The sequence below is a fragment of the Pimephales promelas genome, chromosome 13 (genome assembly GCF_988280905.1).
Source record: "Pimephales promelas chromosome 13, fPimPro1.hap1.1, whole genome shotgun sequence".
Lineage (NCBI taxonomy): Eukaryota > Metazoa > Chordata > Actinopteri > Cypriniformes > Leuciscidae > Pimephales > Pimephales promelas.
The window spans coordinates 32,112,932-32,127,681 of record NC_142781.1 but is presented as its reverse complement, the minus strand read 5'-3'; the positions used below and the strand labels follow the sequence as shown (position 1 = coordinate 32,127,681).

Sequence of the window (14,750 nt, the reverse complement as noted above, 5' to 3'; positions counted from 1 at the left end):
CTGCTCAAATGATAAATCAAATGCTCAATGCGATTTTATTTCCTCATTCGGGAAAGCATGAACTGTATCAAAAATCTTTAAAACTCATTTTAATTTTATTTGTGGAAAAACAGATCACACATGCATTGTGTTTTGACCTGGGCTGGTGAAGAATTTCAGCACCTGTAGAAACTAGAAGGCAATAAACATTTACAGTTCAAACCTCAGATATATTCATGTATCGATAAATTAAATGAACCGAGGCATTAAATGATGACAGACACGCTGTATTTCCTGCAGTATTTTATTGAAGATCGAAACAGATGGATTTTCCTTCAAAGAAGAATCACCTGAAAATCTGAACAACTGCTCTTTCACTGAAAGAAAATCTGGAAAAAAAGATTCTATAGTTCTATAGTTGAACTAATAACTGAAAATAAATTTCAATAAAACGGCAAAAAACTAGTTATATCAACAGCATCATGCTACATTTCTGCGTGTGTCTCAAACTAAATATCTAAATCTTTAAACCTCATTGAAACCATAATAAAACGGAAGAAACCCAACCAATGATTATTAATTCATAAGAAAATATAACAGCATATCTTTCTTAATTTAACACATAAAGTGCTGGTCAAAACCACACGAAGGCACGAATACAGCAGAAAAACATTAAATAATCAGATAAAATAATACTGAGTAGGCTACATTAACAATAAGGTACAATGTAAGAGTTCAATGATATCCATTAAAAAAATAAAGAAATGTAACATATTCTCTCTTTCGCTGTTTTTTTAATTTCTCAGAGAATAAAAGTTTATAAAAGTTTAGTATAGGTGGTTAATTGTCACAAAATGCTATACAGTATATATATATACTGTATATATATACTGTATATATATAATTATCTACTGTATATATACTGTATATTATATACAGTAGATAATTATATATATATATACAGTATATATATAATTTTTACTTTATTATTTGCAAAATAACGATTTTGGTGTGAAATTTGACATGGATATTTCAAATGTATGTAACATTATTCATTTTCATTCATATATTAACAGATGCTTTTCAATATGATCACAAGCAAAACTGAACAGGTACATTTAAAAATAATACTATAAATCACAAATGACATGTAAAGACTTTTTTGAAAGAAAGTGCATTCTTTTCTGAGGTCCAGACCCACACATGAATTTTACGAGTGATTTTTCACATGTTTGCACTGATTTCAGTTTTGGTTATCAGCCTGTGTCTGTTGTATTTGTACAGATCCGTTCAGCTGTTCAGCGAGTGGTGTTGATAGTGCTCGCTATCTGCCCGTCCACGAGAGGGAGCTGTTCTCTCCAGAAGGTGAACTGGCTGAAAGTGTCACTGCAGGGGAAGTCACACGAACTACTGCGCTTCAGGAGCGGGAAAACGTGATCCACCACCTCGCCCAGACGCACGTACCTGCACAGGTAAACCACAGCTGACACACTTATTCATTTAATAACACAGACACACAGTGCTAACTGAGGGAGTAACGAATGAAAGCAGCAACACATCTGGCTTTCTCAGTAGTGTGACTACTGTAGTTCAGCTGTTTTCATAACAAAGTAGTTTTTTTTTCCAGAAATAGTTATGGTGGTGTGTGTGTGTTTTACAATGTTGATTTTAGTCACAGTGTATTGTGCACACAGCTTTACAAATCATCTTAAGCGCTCTCTGTCATATCAAGCATTGATTCTTTTTAGGGTACTTTCCTGTTATCCGGACCCCACCATATACCATTTAGGAACTATAGTCATCCCTGATTGGTCTTAACCCCAGTGACGGGTAGGTTTAGGGGCGGGGTTAGGGGTAGGCCATCGTGGGGTCCGGATAACAGGAAAGTACCCTTTTTAGTGAATTGGTTTGTTTGGATACTTTATTTACTGTAAATGAACCAATCACTTCAAACAACATTTCACTGATTTATTTTCTGGCAACGCAATGTATGCTAGGTTCTATTTATTTATATTTGTATAATTTCCAACATTTCTGTGGACATGATTTTACGCTGCGTTCACAGCACGCCATGTCGTAATTACTGTAATTCACGATGACAACACGTGAGGTTTTATTCTGTGCTGTTATGTGTTTATATGACAACACTATCAACGTCTGAACGAATCTGCAGAGGTCAGGTGGTACAAGTAGGAGCTTTCAGAACATTCCCAGCTTAAAAGTTGTAATTACGATCTCTATGAGGATGTGAACAGTAATTACGGTAACTTTACATAATTTCACCAGTATTCCGCCAAAATAAAAGCTTGAGGATTTAAAATGTTGTTAACGCAAGGGTTTAAGCATTTGAAAGTAAAGAATTAAAGACATAATCTTTAGTATTTTAACTTGTAGTGTAAAATAAAGTTATTGTTATAATTATTATAAAATTAAATTTTTACTTTGCAAAAACTTGGACGTTTTTTAATGTTTTAATTAGTTAACTAATAATAATTTAATTGAAATATTTTTAAAAATAAAACAAAAAAATTACAAAACAAGATTAAAAATCTTATATGATTACTTCAATGTCATGTGACCATCATCAAATAACCGTGAATATCCAAATGTGTCGTTAAATTGAAACTTAACTTAAATCCCAGGGGTACTTTAAGTAAATTTTTACGTCTAAGGGGTTGAGCTGACAAAATCCTCTGGGATCCCCTGTGCTAAGGATAAAAAGCTATAACATCAGCATTCCCTCCCTACTGAGACAGTTTACTACTTTTTGTTAGTAGCTTCTAGAATAGATTACTATATAATTATTTTTACTTCTTTAAGTAGCTTGTCTTATGAGTAGCTTGTATCTTGACAAACGACAGCTTTGAAGGAGCTTCCCCAACACTGGTCAGTAGTGTGAACTCACGATGAGATGTTGGTCTTGGCATGTTCCTGGATCAGTTCTCCTTTAGGATTGACAGTGAAGATTCGGTTTAAGGGAACACCCACCTCCTTGTAGGAAAACACATCCTACAGACACATTACAAAACACAGATTACAAAACTATACATCACAGGCATCACCTACAGGCATCTTTATTGGATATGCAAACCATTTTGACTAATATGTTAGCTAATAATTATGTTTATTATGGCTGATATGATGACCAATGAACCAATTATTTGCTAATTCCTTAGACACTCACGGTGTCTCTGTTCCCGAACGCTGCGTAGAAGGGCTCTGTGTTTGGGAGGAACAGATTCCTAATATCTGTCAAGCACGCCACCTTGAACTTCTCCGGCCTCTTCTCGATCACCTCCCTGAAAAGCAGAGAGAGAGTGTGTATGTGCATATGTTTTTGTTGAGAGGAACATTTCAGACACCCTAAAGTGTCACTTAAATTTGTTATGCAGAGGTCCTTTATATGGGTTTGGGTTTCAGACCACAAAGTTTAAGTTTTATAAGCTCAAATGGTCACCTTGCTCTGTACTGTGATGCACGTTCGTGACTCTCCTGTTCAAACTCATTCATCAAAAAAAACGAATCTTTTTCCGAGTCAATTCATTCGTTTCGTTCGTTGAATGAACCAAATGACTCTGAAAAAGATTTGTTCATTTTTGCTAGGGTTGGGTATCGAGAATGGAGTATCGATTGGAACCGAGACTAACTTTTCGTTTTTCCCGGAATCGTTCAAAAGTTAAAATTTCAATTCCTAGTTTCGATATTCACAGTCCGCCGAGCGGAAGAAGAAACCGCTGAACAACACCAACGAAGAAGCATCTACCGGAAGTGTTGGCATAACCGCGCGAGTCGAACATGAGTAGCTTACGTCAGCGGTCCAAAGTGTGGCTTCACTTTTCTAAAAATAACGAAATCTCGGCAAAATGCAAAATTTGTGACAAGTATTTGTGACAAAAGGAGTATTTCCTTCAGAAAGGCCGTTGGTTAGCAAGGTTAGCTAAACTTTTTTGACCCTGCCTCTTAAAAGAATCGAAATCGAGAATCGTTAGGAACCGGAATCGAAACAAGGAATCGGAATCGGAATCGGAATCAGAATCGTTCAAATTCAAACGATACCCAACCCTAATTTTTGCAAACTGGGCAAACTGCCCTTTTGTTTGAGTCATTCTACTGAATTGGTTCATTTGAATGAGTCAATGATTCAAATCCAAATACCTGTGCAGTGCTGAAAACAGGCTGCTGGGACTCAGTAAAACGGGTCCCTGTGGTAACATGGTTCCTCTCTCGTTGACCCAGTGCAGGTAACCCCGTGTCATGTTAGCCATACCGATCGCCCTCGCTGAGCAATACAGAAACTTATAACCATTCCTGTAAAACATGCACAAGTATTTCAATCTTCATCCTGATGATGTTGCAGAGAATCAGAGAAACAGTTGTGGTCTTGGTCTCTTACTGGCTGATGTTATGATACAGGCGTGCGATGCCCTGATGGGTCCAGTCTTTACCCAGTGTGGGCAAAATATGCCCCAACTTATCTGACCTATGAAAGAAGAACATTAACGTAAAGCGATTCGATGTATTATTGTTTAAGATTACGATAATGTTCATGATTATGCACCTGGTGATTGTGCCATCGATGTCTGAGATGATGATTTTATCATCCCAGTTCCACAGGTAGATGGTTCCCTCACAGCGGCATGTGCCCTGATACTGAGTCGTCACGCTGAACACCACGTCATTAAGGCCGTCCTTTAGCTGCAGACTGACCTACAGCAGACAAACACACTCTGTCACAATCAGTGTTGGGGTGTGAGTGTGTGCAATTCACCATCTACTAAACTGCCCTTTTCTCATATGTAGTTTTGAAATGTCTGATTCATTCTACTGAATTGGTTCATTCGAATGAGTCACTGATTCAAATTCTGCATAAAATTCCAACTCTTCTGTTTTATAGCAAAATACTGCGGTTTATTATTGTTTTGGACTTAAATTTAATAGATTTTTAGTAGTATTTACAGGGCTCTCAAGTTTTAAAGGCAGGCAGCATCTCTACACTCTTAAGTTTTTACACTCTTACAGCAGTTTTCATTGTTTGTGTCAAACAAGTTATGAATTTTTTGTAACATTAAAACAGAAGATCATAACTTATCTTGAGTCTTACCCAGATACAATAGTCCTATTTTCTGATTGGCTATTGTGTAACCCCTTTCTTTTTTTTTTTTTGATTGAAAAAAAAAGTAAAAGAAAATATTTGCTTGTGTACATCCGGAGAAAGAAAGTCATATACATCGGGACGGCATGAGTTTGTACGGAAGTGTATTGCATTCACTTGAAAAAAAATTTACTCTGTTTTTCTGAATTAACGAGTTAATTATCTCAGAATTACAAGAATTTTTCATGGAAAAAAGTTTTTGCTCTGTTTTTCTGAATTAACGAGTTAATTATCTCAAAATTATGAGATGATTTCTCTTGGAAAAAAAGTTTTTGCTCTGATTTTCTGAATTAACGAGTTAATTATCTCAGAATTACGAGATGATTTCTCATGGAAAAAAGGTTTTGCTCTGTTTTTCTGAATTAACAAGTTAATTATCTCAGAATTACAAGAATTTTTCATGGAAAAAAGTTTTTGTACTATTTTCCTGAGTGAATTAACGAGTTAACAGAGTGAATTAACGAGTTAATTATATCAGAATTACGAGATGATTTCTCATGGAAAAAAGATTTTGCTCTGTTATTCTGAATTAACAAGTTAATTATCTCATAATTACGAGAATTTTTCATGGAAAAAAGTTTTTGTACTATTTTCCTGAATTAATGACTTGATTATCTCAAAAATTAGGAGTAACTCATTAATTCATAAAAACTTTTAAAAAAAATTTTTCAAGAAAAATATCTCATAATTCTGAAATAATTAACTTGTTAATTCAGAAAAACAGTCGATTTTGTTTTCTCAAGTGAATGCAATACGCTTCCGTAAGTTTGAGAGTAAATTATGAGAGATTTAAATTTTTTTGTGAACTATCTCTTTACTTAAATTCCATAATCTTACGAGTTGTTCTGAAGAAAGGCGGAGAGTTTTCTGATAGGACACGCCTCCTCCAGCGGGGACGGAGTCTGTGTGAACCGCTACAGGGGTTTGTCTGGCAGATAAGTGATCTTCATCACTGGAAGAGGACTCGTCTTTCCGTCTGTCAACAAACACTTGGTTAAACATACGAATAATTACAGACTGCAACATCATTTCAGATGAAATCGTATGATGGATCCATCAGATCCGAACCTGTTCTTGATGGTCTCGTCTCCTGCAGCACAGGCTGAACCGCTTGACACTGAATCCTGCAAACACAAAGACATAAGCAAAAGTCAACATCCAGCGCATCACCTAAAACAAAGCCCATCGTGATGATGTGTGTACAAATTTGACTGAGCACCGGTTTGGCACCGTTTGTTCTTCCTCGCCACGAAAACCACCATCTTCCTCGGTTTCTGGGCATCTTCTCCTTCATAAGTCTCTCTACGGTGGCCTGTGAGGGACACGCACACAAGCGTAATGCTAAATAACCGAAAAACTCAAAATAAACACAAAGACACAAAGTCTCAAACACATGCAGGGAAGATGATTGATAAAAACTAGTGCAACGAACTGAGGAACTAAAGAAATTAAGCAGGTGACAGAAAGCAAACTCCAGCAAAGAACAGACGTGACTGAGCCCTGCAAACTAAAACACACACACACACACACACAGGGAGGTGATACACAGGACAAGAGAACATGGTAAAACTTGATAAGTGTCATTACGAGTCATCTCAAGTGATTGTTAAACTACTAGTGGCATTTGCAGTTGCAATATACATTCAAAAGTTTGGGGTTGGTAAGATGTTTTAATGTTTTGAAAAGTCTCTTATGTTCGCCAATGCTGCATTTATTTGATCAAAAATACAGTAAAAATCACATGATCCTTCAGAAATCATTTTAATTTGCTGCTCAAGAAACTTCTTCTTATTATCAATGTTGAAAGTTGTGCTGCTTAATATTTTTATCTTTTATTTTTTATATATATATATATATATTTATACTTTATCGGATAATATTAGATATTTAATAATGCATGCTCATTTCCCATATTTTTAATACTTGGAACATATCAAAATAATTGTAAAAATCATGTCATGGCTTTTAAATGTTATTTCTACAGAAAAATCTCAAAGTGAATATCCATTTTCATTTCATTTTTTAATTTATTGCATCAGTTTATCTGTATCGTCCATAATATTATATGTGATTAAATAATGTATATAAGTGATACCAGTATTAAGAAAATATTTATTTCAATACAAAAACAGTCCTAAAATGCTGCACAGGGACTTCTGGGAGAACATTTTTACATTTTTATTCATTTAGCTGACGCTTTTATCCAAAGCGACTTACAATTGCTATATATGTCAGAGGTCGCACGCCTCTGGAGCAATTAGGGGTTAAGTTTATGTTTATGTTTATTATTTTGATCCCCATTAGCTGCTACATTAAGCAGCAGCTATTCTTCCTGGGGTCACAACATTTTAACAAAAACTTAACATCAAAGCTGTACAACAATAAAGACAGATACAGAAGTGCACACAACATCATAAATCATCAAACTCACTCACACACACACACACACTAAACATAACATCAGAATACAAGCTCTTAAATATGCAAAATATTACCACTCTCTGGGTACAACACAAAATATGAAAATCACATTTCAATTATTATAGCTCATTGTCCAGTCATTATTAATTATAAAAAATACACTTACTCCAAAGTAAATAAATACAGTCTCAATCTTTTGGAAAAACTAACATTGTGACAAGTGTCTTGCTCAGGGACACATTGGTGTCTCACAGTGGATTCGAACCCGTGTCTCTCACACCAAAGGCATGTGTCTTATCCACTACTACTATTGAAAACTATTGAGTGAGTTAAATGAATCACTAAATCAGTTGTTTGAACAAGTTCACTGAAATAAAACATCTGATTTAATTGATTTGCTAAAATGAATCAGACTTCCAAATGTTACTGGAGAAAGAGAGACTCTATATAGTGTGTGTGTGTGTGTGTGTGTGTGTGTGTGTGTGTGTGTGTGTGTGTGTGTGTGTGTGTGTGTGTGTGTGTGTGTGTGTGCGTGTGTGTGTGTGTGTTTACCTTAGGCAATGGTTTCTGGAAGGCTTGCATAGCAAGCATAATAGGAGCAGCAGTGCTCCAGTTATAATACCTGCATAAATAGCAGCTGTTATTTTCAGTCCAAGACAAATGAGATGAGAATCGATTACAGTAATGTGAACCTCACTTAGAGCCGATCTTCACCACCAGATTAGGGTCATCAATGATGGATGGATTATCAGCAAACTGCTGAAAAGACACAGCCTTCTGCTGGAAATGCTCTGAACGAGAGAGAGAGGGGACAGTAAATCAATAGGAGTGCATACATATGTATTAGTGTGAGTGAATGTAAGATTAATGCCAGACAGATTCTCTACGCACGTACGCAAATGCAGCCCTGAATGCATTTCAAGCAAGTAGTCCTGACTCCTAATGTACATAATTAATGTGCAGTGCAGTCTTGTGCACCTTTAGTGATCTCTCTGTTTTCTGTGAGGCCTCCACAGAGAGAGATGGCCATTGTGGGAAGGTCGTAACTGTCCACTCCGCTGTCTGCTCCTGAGCTGCACATAGACTGAGGAGACGCGGTCACACTGCGGACACCATTCTCACACAGCCGCTCTGAACCACTGAGAAAACAAACACAAGCAATGTTACATTGTTGATATAAGCAGTCAATCTAGCATACACAGATTTGATAAAGCCGACTTTATCATATTCTATCACTCTCTCAATTATCATTGTGTTGCATTGCATTATGTTTTGCCCACCTACAATAAAAACATAACTTTGATCGTAAAACTAAGCATTAATATCATCTTACTAAGACATTATTAGGTGATATAGAGTAACAGCTGATATGTATATGCAACAGTTTTAAAAGATCTCATTGAATTACATTACAAACTATCCAAATTTCATCTTAATTTTTGGCCATATTGGGCCTCTAAATACAGTTTTTCTTCAGTATGAGCTCCATATTTTAATTACAACATACTATGTGAGCTATTAAAAGCCTGATGCATTAAATATGATACTCAAAACTTACATTATACAAAAAAATAACTTTTTAAAAATATTTTGTCAAAAGATTCCCTGTTCCATTTAAAAAAAAAAAATTTTTTCCAACTATTATTTCATATGTCAATCTTTACAGGGTTAATACAGGTGAAATTGGGATGACAAACCTTTTAGGGAAGTAAAGTGCCGCCACCTCCGGCTTCAAATCCTTTATATCATCCAAATACACGCCATCAGAACCCAGATGGCGACTTTTCTTATCTGCATGAGTACACACATAAGTTAAATAGACAAAAACAAGGCTAACTGAATTTCTAACCCCAAAATTATGCAGTATAACCTTTTCTTTTAGTCTTATTTTGTGGGCGGGGTCCAGTATTTGCTCCTCCCTCCTCAACCTCAGACATCACGCAAGCTGCTGGTGTCACATCCTGCTTTTCAAACTCTTTCGCCCTGTGTGATTGGTCATCAGCATGTAATGTCCTGTTGCTGTCATGGTGATGGGCGGCAGTCTCAGGGATGACTCTGAAATGTGTGTTGTCAGAGACTGGGATTGATAGTGAGGCAGAAGCAGGCAGGACGTTTGGATTCGCTGACAGAAACGAAGGCTGTAAATAAATGTTTATTATGAGGTAAGTATGAGTTTAATAAATGAGGGGTCTTTCGAGTCGGTATAGTTGCTGTTAGTTGGGTTAATGTGTCAGTGAGTTGGATTTTAGGACAATTCTGACCTTGGCAACTTGTGGTAACTCCCCCCAGGACCACAACATGTCCGAATCGTCCTGCTGACCTTGACAAAGCAGTTCAGAGTCACTCTTAGGGGTGCAGGGACGAGACGCATTAGGACTGGAGAGAAAAAGAGAGGACATAATAGGAAAAAATATATTTTTTCATAGTTTTACATACATTTTACGTATATGCCAAACTCATCAATACTACGCAAATAAAGATTTTAGGTTATTTCGCAATATTTTTATAATAGTGAATAAGGGTGTGTGAGCGAATCTCTGTTTTAAGGCTCTTCCATTATATTTATACCTTTATATTAGAAATCATTCTAATTTGCTGCTCAAGAAACATTTGTGATTATTATTAATGTTGAAAACAGTTGTGCTGCGTAATTTTTTTGTGGATTTTTTCAGGATTCTTCGATGAATAGAAGCATTTATTTTTTTAATTATTATATTATTATTAGTAGTAAATATTATAAAGGTCTTAACAGACACTTTTAATCAATTTAATGCATCCTTTAAAAAAAAAATAGTAAAGGCCCCAAACTTTTGAATGTTTTTAGTGCATGTATTTTTTACATATGCCGAAATATCTGTTTTTTTTTAATTCATAGATATTTAAATTTATTTTTAATCTGCCAATATTATAAATATATTTTTAGCACTAATAATTTAATAATCTAATCTTGAACAAAACTCTCATTTTTCATGCTATGATGCCTAAATTAACTTGAGGGATTTAAAACTCAATTATAGTGTGTGTGTGTGTGTGTGTGTGTGTGTTTGGGCTCTACCTGTGAACAGGAGTCAACTCTCCATCTGAGCGAGCATAAGTTGTGTTTTGCTTGTTTCCAGTGGATGAACCTCCATTCGGCAGGTCTCTACACACATAGAAACATACATAAGATACCGGTGTTGGTATTCTGAAAATAGTAACTATTACATATTGAAATTGATGTATTTGCTCTAAAAAGGGTTAGGGTTAGAGCCGACCTGTTCTGACCGGGCTGCTCGCTGTCATTGATGTCGATGTTAAACAGTTCCTCCTCTGATAACTCCACACTCTCCTCCCTCTTCACATCCTCCGACCTGCACTTCCTTCTCCTCTTTCTTCTCTTCTTAATCATTCCATTCTCAGTGCAGGAGCCCATCAGAAAACCCCCGTCGGACGGAATGGGAGATGTGGCCAGGTAAGAAGGAATCACTTCCTGTAGGGAGTCATCAGAAAAGAAAGTTAATCTGAGATCTGATCAAACAAGTGTGTACTGTACTCTATTTGTTTTGGCTCTGAATGAGGTCACATAATATTGTTAAATGTGAATGTAAAGAGTGCAGTGTACTAATCAGAAGTATTAGATGAGATGAAATGATGAAAATAAGATTGTGGGCAAAAAAAAAAAAAGGATGTTCCCACAGCTGATCTCAGAACCACAAATTCAGGCAAGTTTCACATTTACAGTGGTCTTACCACACTTCCTATATTTACTTCCTGTATTTCTTTCGATATGATCCCATCAGAACACTAATCTGTTCCAAAATGCTCTTCTATTCTACAATAATGCTTCGTTATAGAACTGTTCTGTTACTTTTTAGAATTTTCTAAATTCTAAAAGTGTTCATTTTCTGTTCCAGAATGCAGTTCCGTTCAATAAAGCTGGATTAAAATCACAGCATGGTCATCCGAAAACGACTTCAGAGCCTACAGCACTGACAAACCATCTAGCTTTATGTTTATGGTTCTCTGATAGATCTTCTACTGGTCAAATATCTTTGCTCTATGTGAATTCACAGGTCAGAGGTCACCAAACCTGCATTTACTGGTCTCCGCAACTTACCATGAATTGAATGATCACAAAGTCTAGTGTGTCCAAAGCTTTAAAAAGGAAACAAGCTTGAAAATTGGTGAGTAAAAGTGTTTCTCTGTTGTTCTGCACCTGATTGTCTTTCGTCTCCTTGACAAAAAACGCTTCTCCGTTCTCGCCTAACTTCATGTGCAAATTCACAGGTTCCCCATTGATCTCAATGTCCACCTGATTGACAGAAAGAGAGCACATTATGGACCAACCCGATATCATAGGGAGATCAGACCATAGATTTCTATATAAAGGCTAGATGTCTTAAGGCAGAGTTTCTATCGTCATCACCGGCGGCCATCTTGTCACAAGCAAGCTGATGTAAGGTGAGTGGTCAGCACGAACACAAATACTCTTATCTCGTTGAAATCTTGACGGATTTACAAACGGTTTGGTTTCTTACAAATGGCTATAATTATCTGGATTATTATTCATAAGTATGCTGTGTCATAACTACATCTCTGACGTTTATAACAAACCAAACCGTTTGAAAATCGGTAGAAAATTGAGCAAGTTATGGTTATTTAAATAGTACATGTACCATTAACACAATGTTACGAGTGAGCGAGCTGCCTGTGACAAGATGGCCGCCAGGTGCAGACGTCGACCTCCATTGGCCAGCAGCGTGGATGAGATATCTAGCCTTTATATAGATATCTATGGGTCAACACTACATATCCTTGTTATCTCAAATGTATCCCGGTACCACTCACCACTTTCTCTCGTGATCTCAGGACACCCATCTTTCCAAAGCGCACGTGAAATGGAGAGCAGGTCAGAGCTCCATCCGGCTGTCGGACAACGATGACATCGATGCAGCCGGACAGCGTGGCGGGATTCAGACCCCTGTAGAGTTCCTTCACCTGCACGAACACCTGCCCTGCTAACTGACCCACGTAATTCATGGTCTGAGCCTACATGGAGAAAGGAGGAGACGTTTCATTAATGGAACCTGTACAAGTATGGTCATATGGTAATTATACGATATACATCCCGTCGATTTGTCAGTCAAACAAAGTGACTTTTGACACAAATATGTCTTTTTTTTTTTTTTGGAATTGCTATCCAGTTGTTTTCCATTCTGGTCAATTTGATACCCTCACTAGCAGTAATGAATTATTGATTTTCTGTCAGAAGCTCTGAGTTTATCACTTTACAAGCAGGAATTCTGTCACCAGTTACTTCATCAAACACACATGACGCTTTTATCAATATGAAAATATGAAATATGAAACGTTTAGTCCTCAGCTGATCACAAAGGTCAATGATCTGATCATAACAAACACCGTCAGACACTAATAATGAGCATATGTCTGTCAAACGCCACAGGAGGATCAGATGTCAGAATCTGTTCTGTACTAGACACACAGTCTCAGTGTGATTATCGCTGCTGTACTCCCCCTGGTTTCATATTCCTCCATAAGTGAATAATGTCAGCCCCAGACATGCCAGCTGAGTGAACAGAACAGATTATTCCGGATATATACAGAGAAGAAGAGGACGTTAAAGCCATCAGTTTCTCACTGAAGCTCTAAGTGGAGTCAATCCAGAAGTGAACCATTTGAGCCTTTTCGCCACAGTACTTCAAATGATCCTTCACATGCGAAAAGGTCAGACTCAGAGGACAGAGAGAGAGTATGATCTGTCTCATAATCCCCTCAGCAGCACAGAGCAGTTATTTACATTCAATAATAATTTAAATTCAATAATTACTGAATTATAACAGTGTAAAGTCCAGGTTCAGAAAGGAAAAGTCCGTCAGTATTTTGTTGGATTTGCTAATTAGTAGTTTTTCAGCCAGGAGAGAGAACTAACTAGTGAAATAGCTGGCTGGGTTCGGCAGGACTTTTACTTTCTGTTTACACCTCTGTCTTTTGATAATAATTATACTTTATCTATTAAGCGCCTTTCCCAAGCTCAAGGTCGCTGTACAAGATAACAAAAACACAGCATAAAGCATTATAGTAATATTATAACACTATTTTATAATTATAATATAAAATTATGATTGTATTATTTATTTATAAGCTACTTGTTTCTTATTTAATACATATATATTATAGAATAATTTATTTAAATGTTTTTCAGTTGTATGGTAGCTTGTTATCATATCTTGTAGTAATAAATGTGATAAATATCAGCTCTGAATTCAAGTGTAAAGGAAAATAATGGCTCATCGACAGCTGTCATTATCTGTTATGTAATCAGAATGAATACGAAAACAATGTTTACAGACATCACTTAAGAATGTCAACATTACAATTTCAGTTTTATAAAACAAGTTGATGTAGGGTGACATTACACATATAAACATAATGAATTAGATACCAGTATGTAGAAGGTTTCTCTCACCTCCAGTAAAGCTCCGTTCAGCGCATCGTGTTTACAGAAGAGTGAAGGACAAACACAGTAACATTCATGCGTTCATAGGCTATTCTCTCTGTCATATTCATATTCCATGTGTTAGCGGATCAATATGAGTGACGTCAATATAGGAGAAAATACGCCGATCAGCCAATCGGTGAAAATGTCTTCTCATCAGGTTAATTTTATATTCGTTCACTTCACGCTCGGAAGTCGCCTCCAACGTTTCACATGATATTAGACCGCATTTAGTAAAGGGATATTTTGAATTATCCGACTGTTGGAATGAACTGAAAGAAAGCCGATAAGTTGTGGGCGGGCGCTGATAGTTTGTTTTATTTTGGGGATCTTGCGGGTACCGCTTTGAGTGACAACTGTGAGGTGATCCTTCTGACCAATCAGCGCTTAGCATTCATGACGCATAGTCGCTACTGTAAGGTGATCCTCTTGTCCAATCAGCGAGCAGCTTTCACCGACATTCGATGTCTGCTGTTTTGAGCACTTTGAATGACATAAATGCAAGTTAAAATAAAATAATAATAAAAATGGTACTTACTGCAATAATGAAAAGGGGTTTTAAAGACATTTTTATCTATTTTATGTAACTGCAAAGACATTTGTATATTTGAAGAGTTCAGATGCAAAAGCCTCTAAGTGCCATTTGAAATTTTCTTCTAGAATGATAATTTTTATCAAGCTTGTATATTTCAGTTAAGTGAT

The 14,750-nt window shown here is 36.5% G+C and overlaps 1 protein-coding gene across 1 annotated transcript; it reads right to left on the bottom strand.

Moving 5' to 3' along the window:
- Positions 1-265: 265 nt before the first annotated feature.
- On the bottom strand, positions 266-14,360 carry lpin1b (lipin 1b). Its single transcript, XM_089118895.1, has 20 exons — positions 14,019-14,360; positions 12,380-12,580; positions 11,748-11,843; positions 10,807-11,021; positions 10,608-10,694; positions 9,814-9,928; positions 9,423-9,690; positions 9,250-9,343; positions 8,531-8,691; positions 8,250-8,343; positions 8,105-8,174; positions 6,351-6,443; positions 6,200-6,255; positions 5,969-6,107; positions 4,538-4,686; positions 4,373-4,459; positions 4,135-4,287; positions 3,164-3,278; positions 2,885-2,988; positions 266-1,443 (listed from the first exon to the last, which is right to left on the bottom strand). The coding sequence occupies exons 2-20, from the start codon at positions 12,569-12,571 to the stop codon at positions 1,278-1,280; spliced, it is 2,454 nt and encodes an 817-aa protein (XP_088975021.1). The 5' UTR covers positions 12,572-12,580; positions 14,019-14,360; the 3' UTR covers positions 266-1,277.
- Positions 14,361-14,750: the final 390 nt, after the last annotated feature.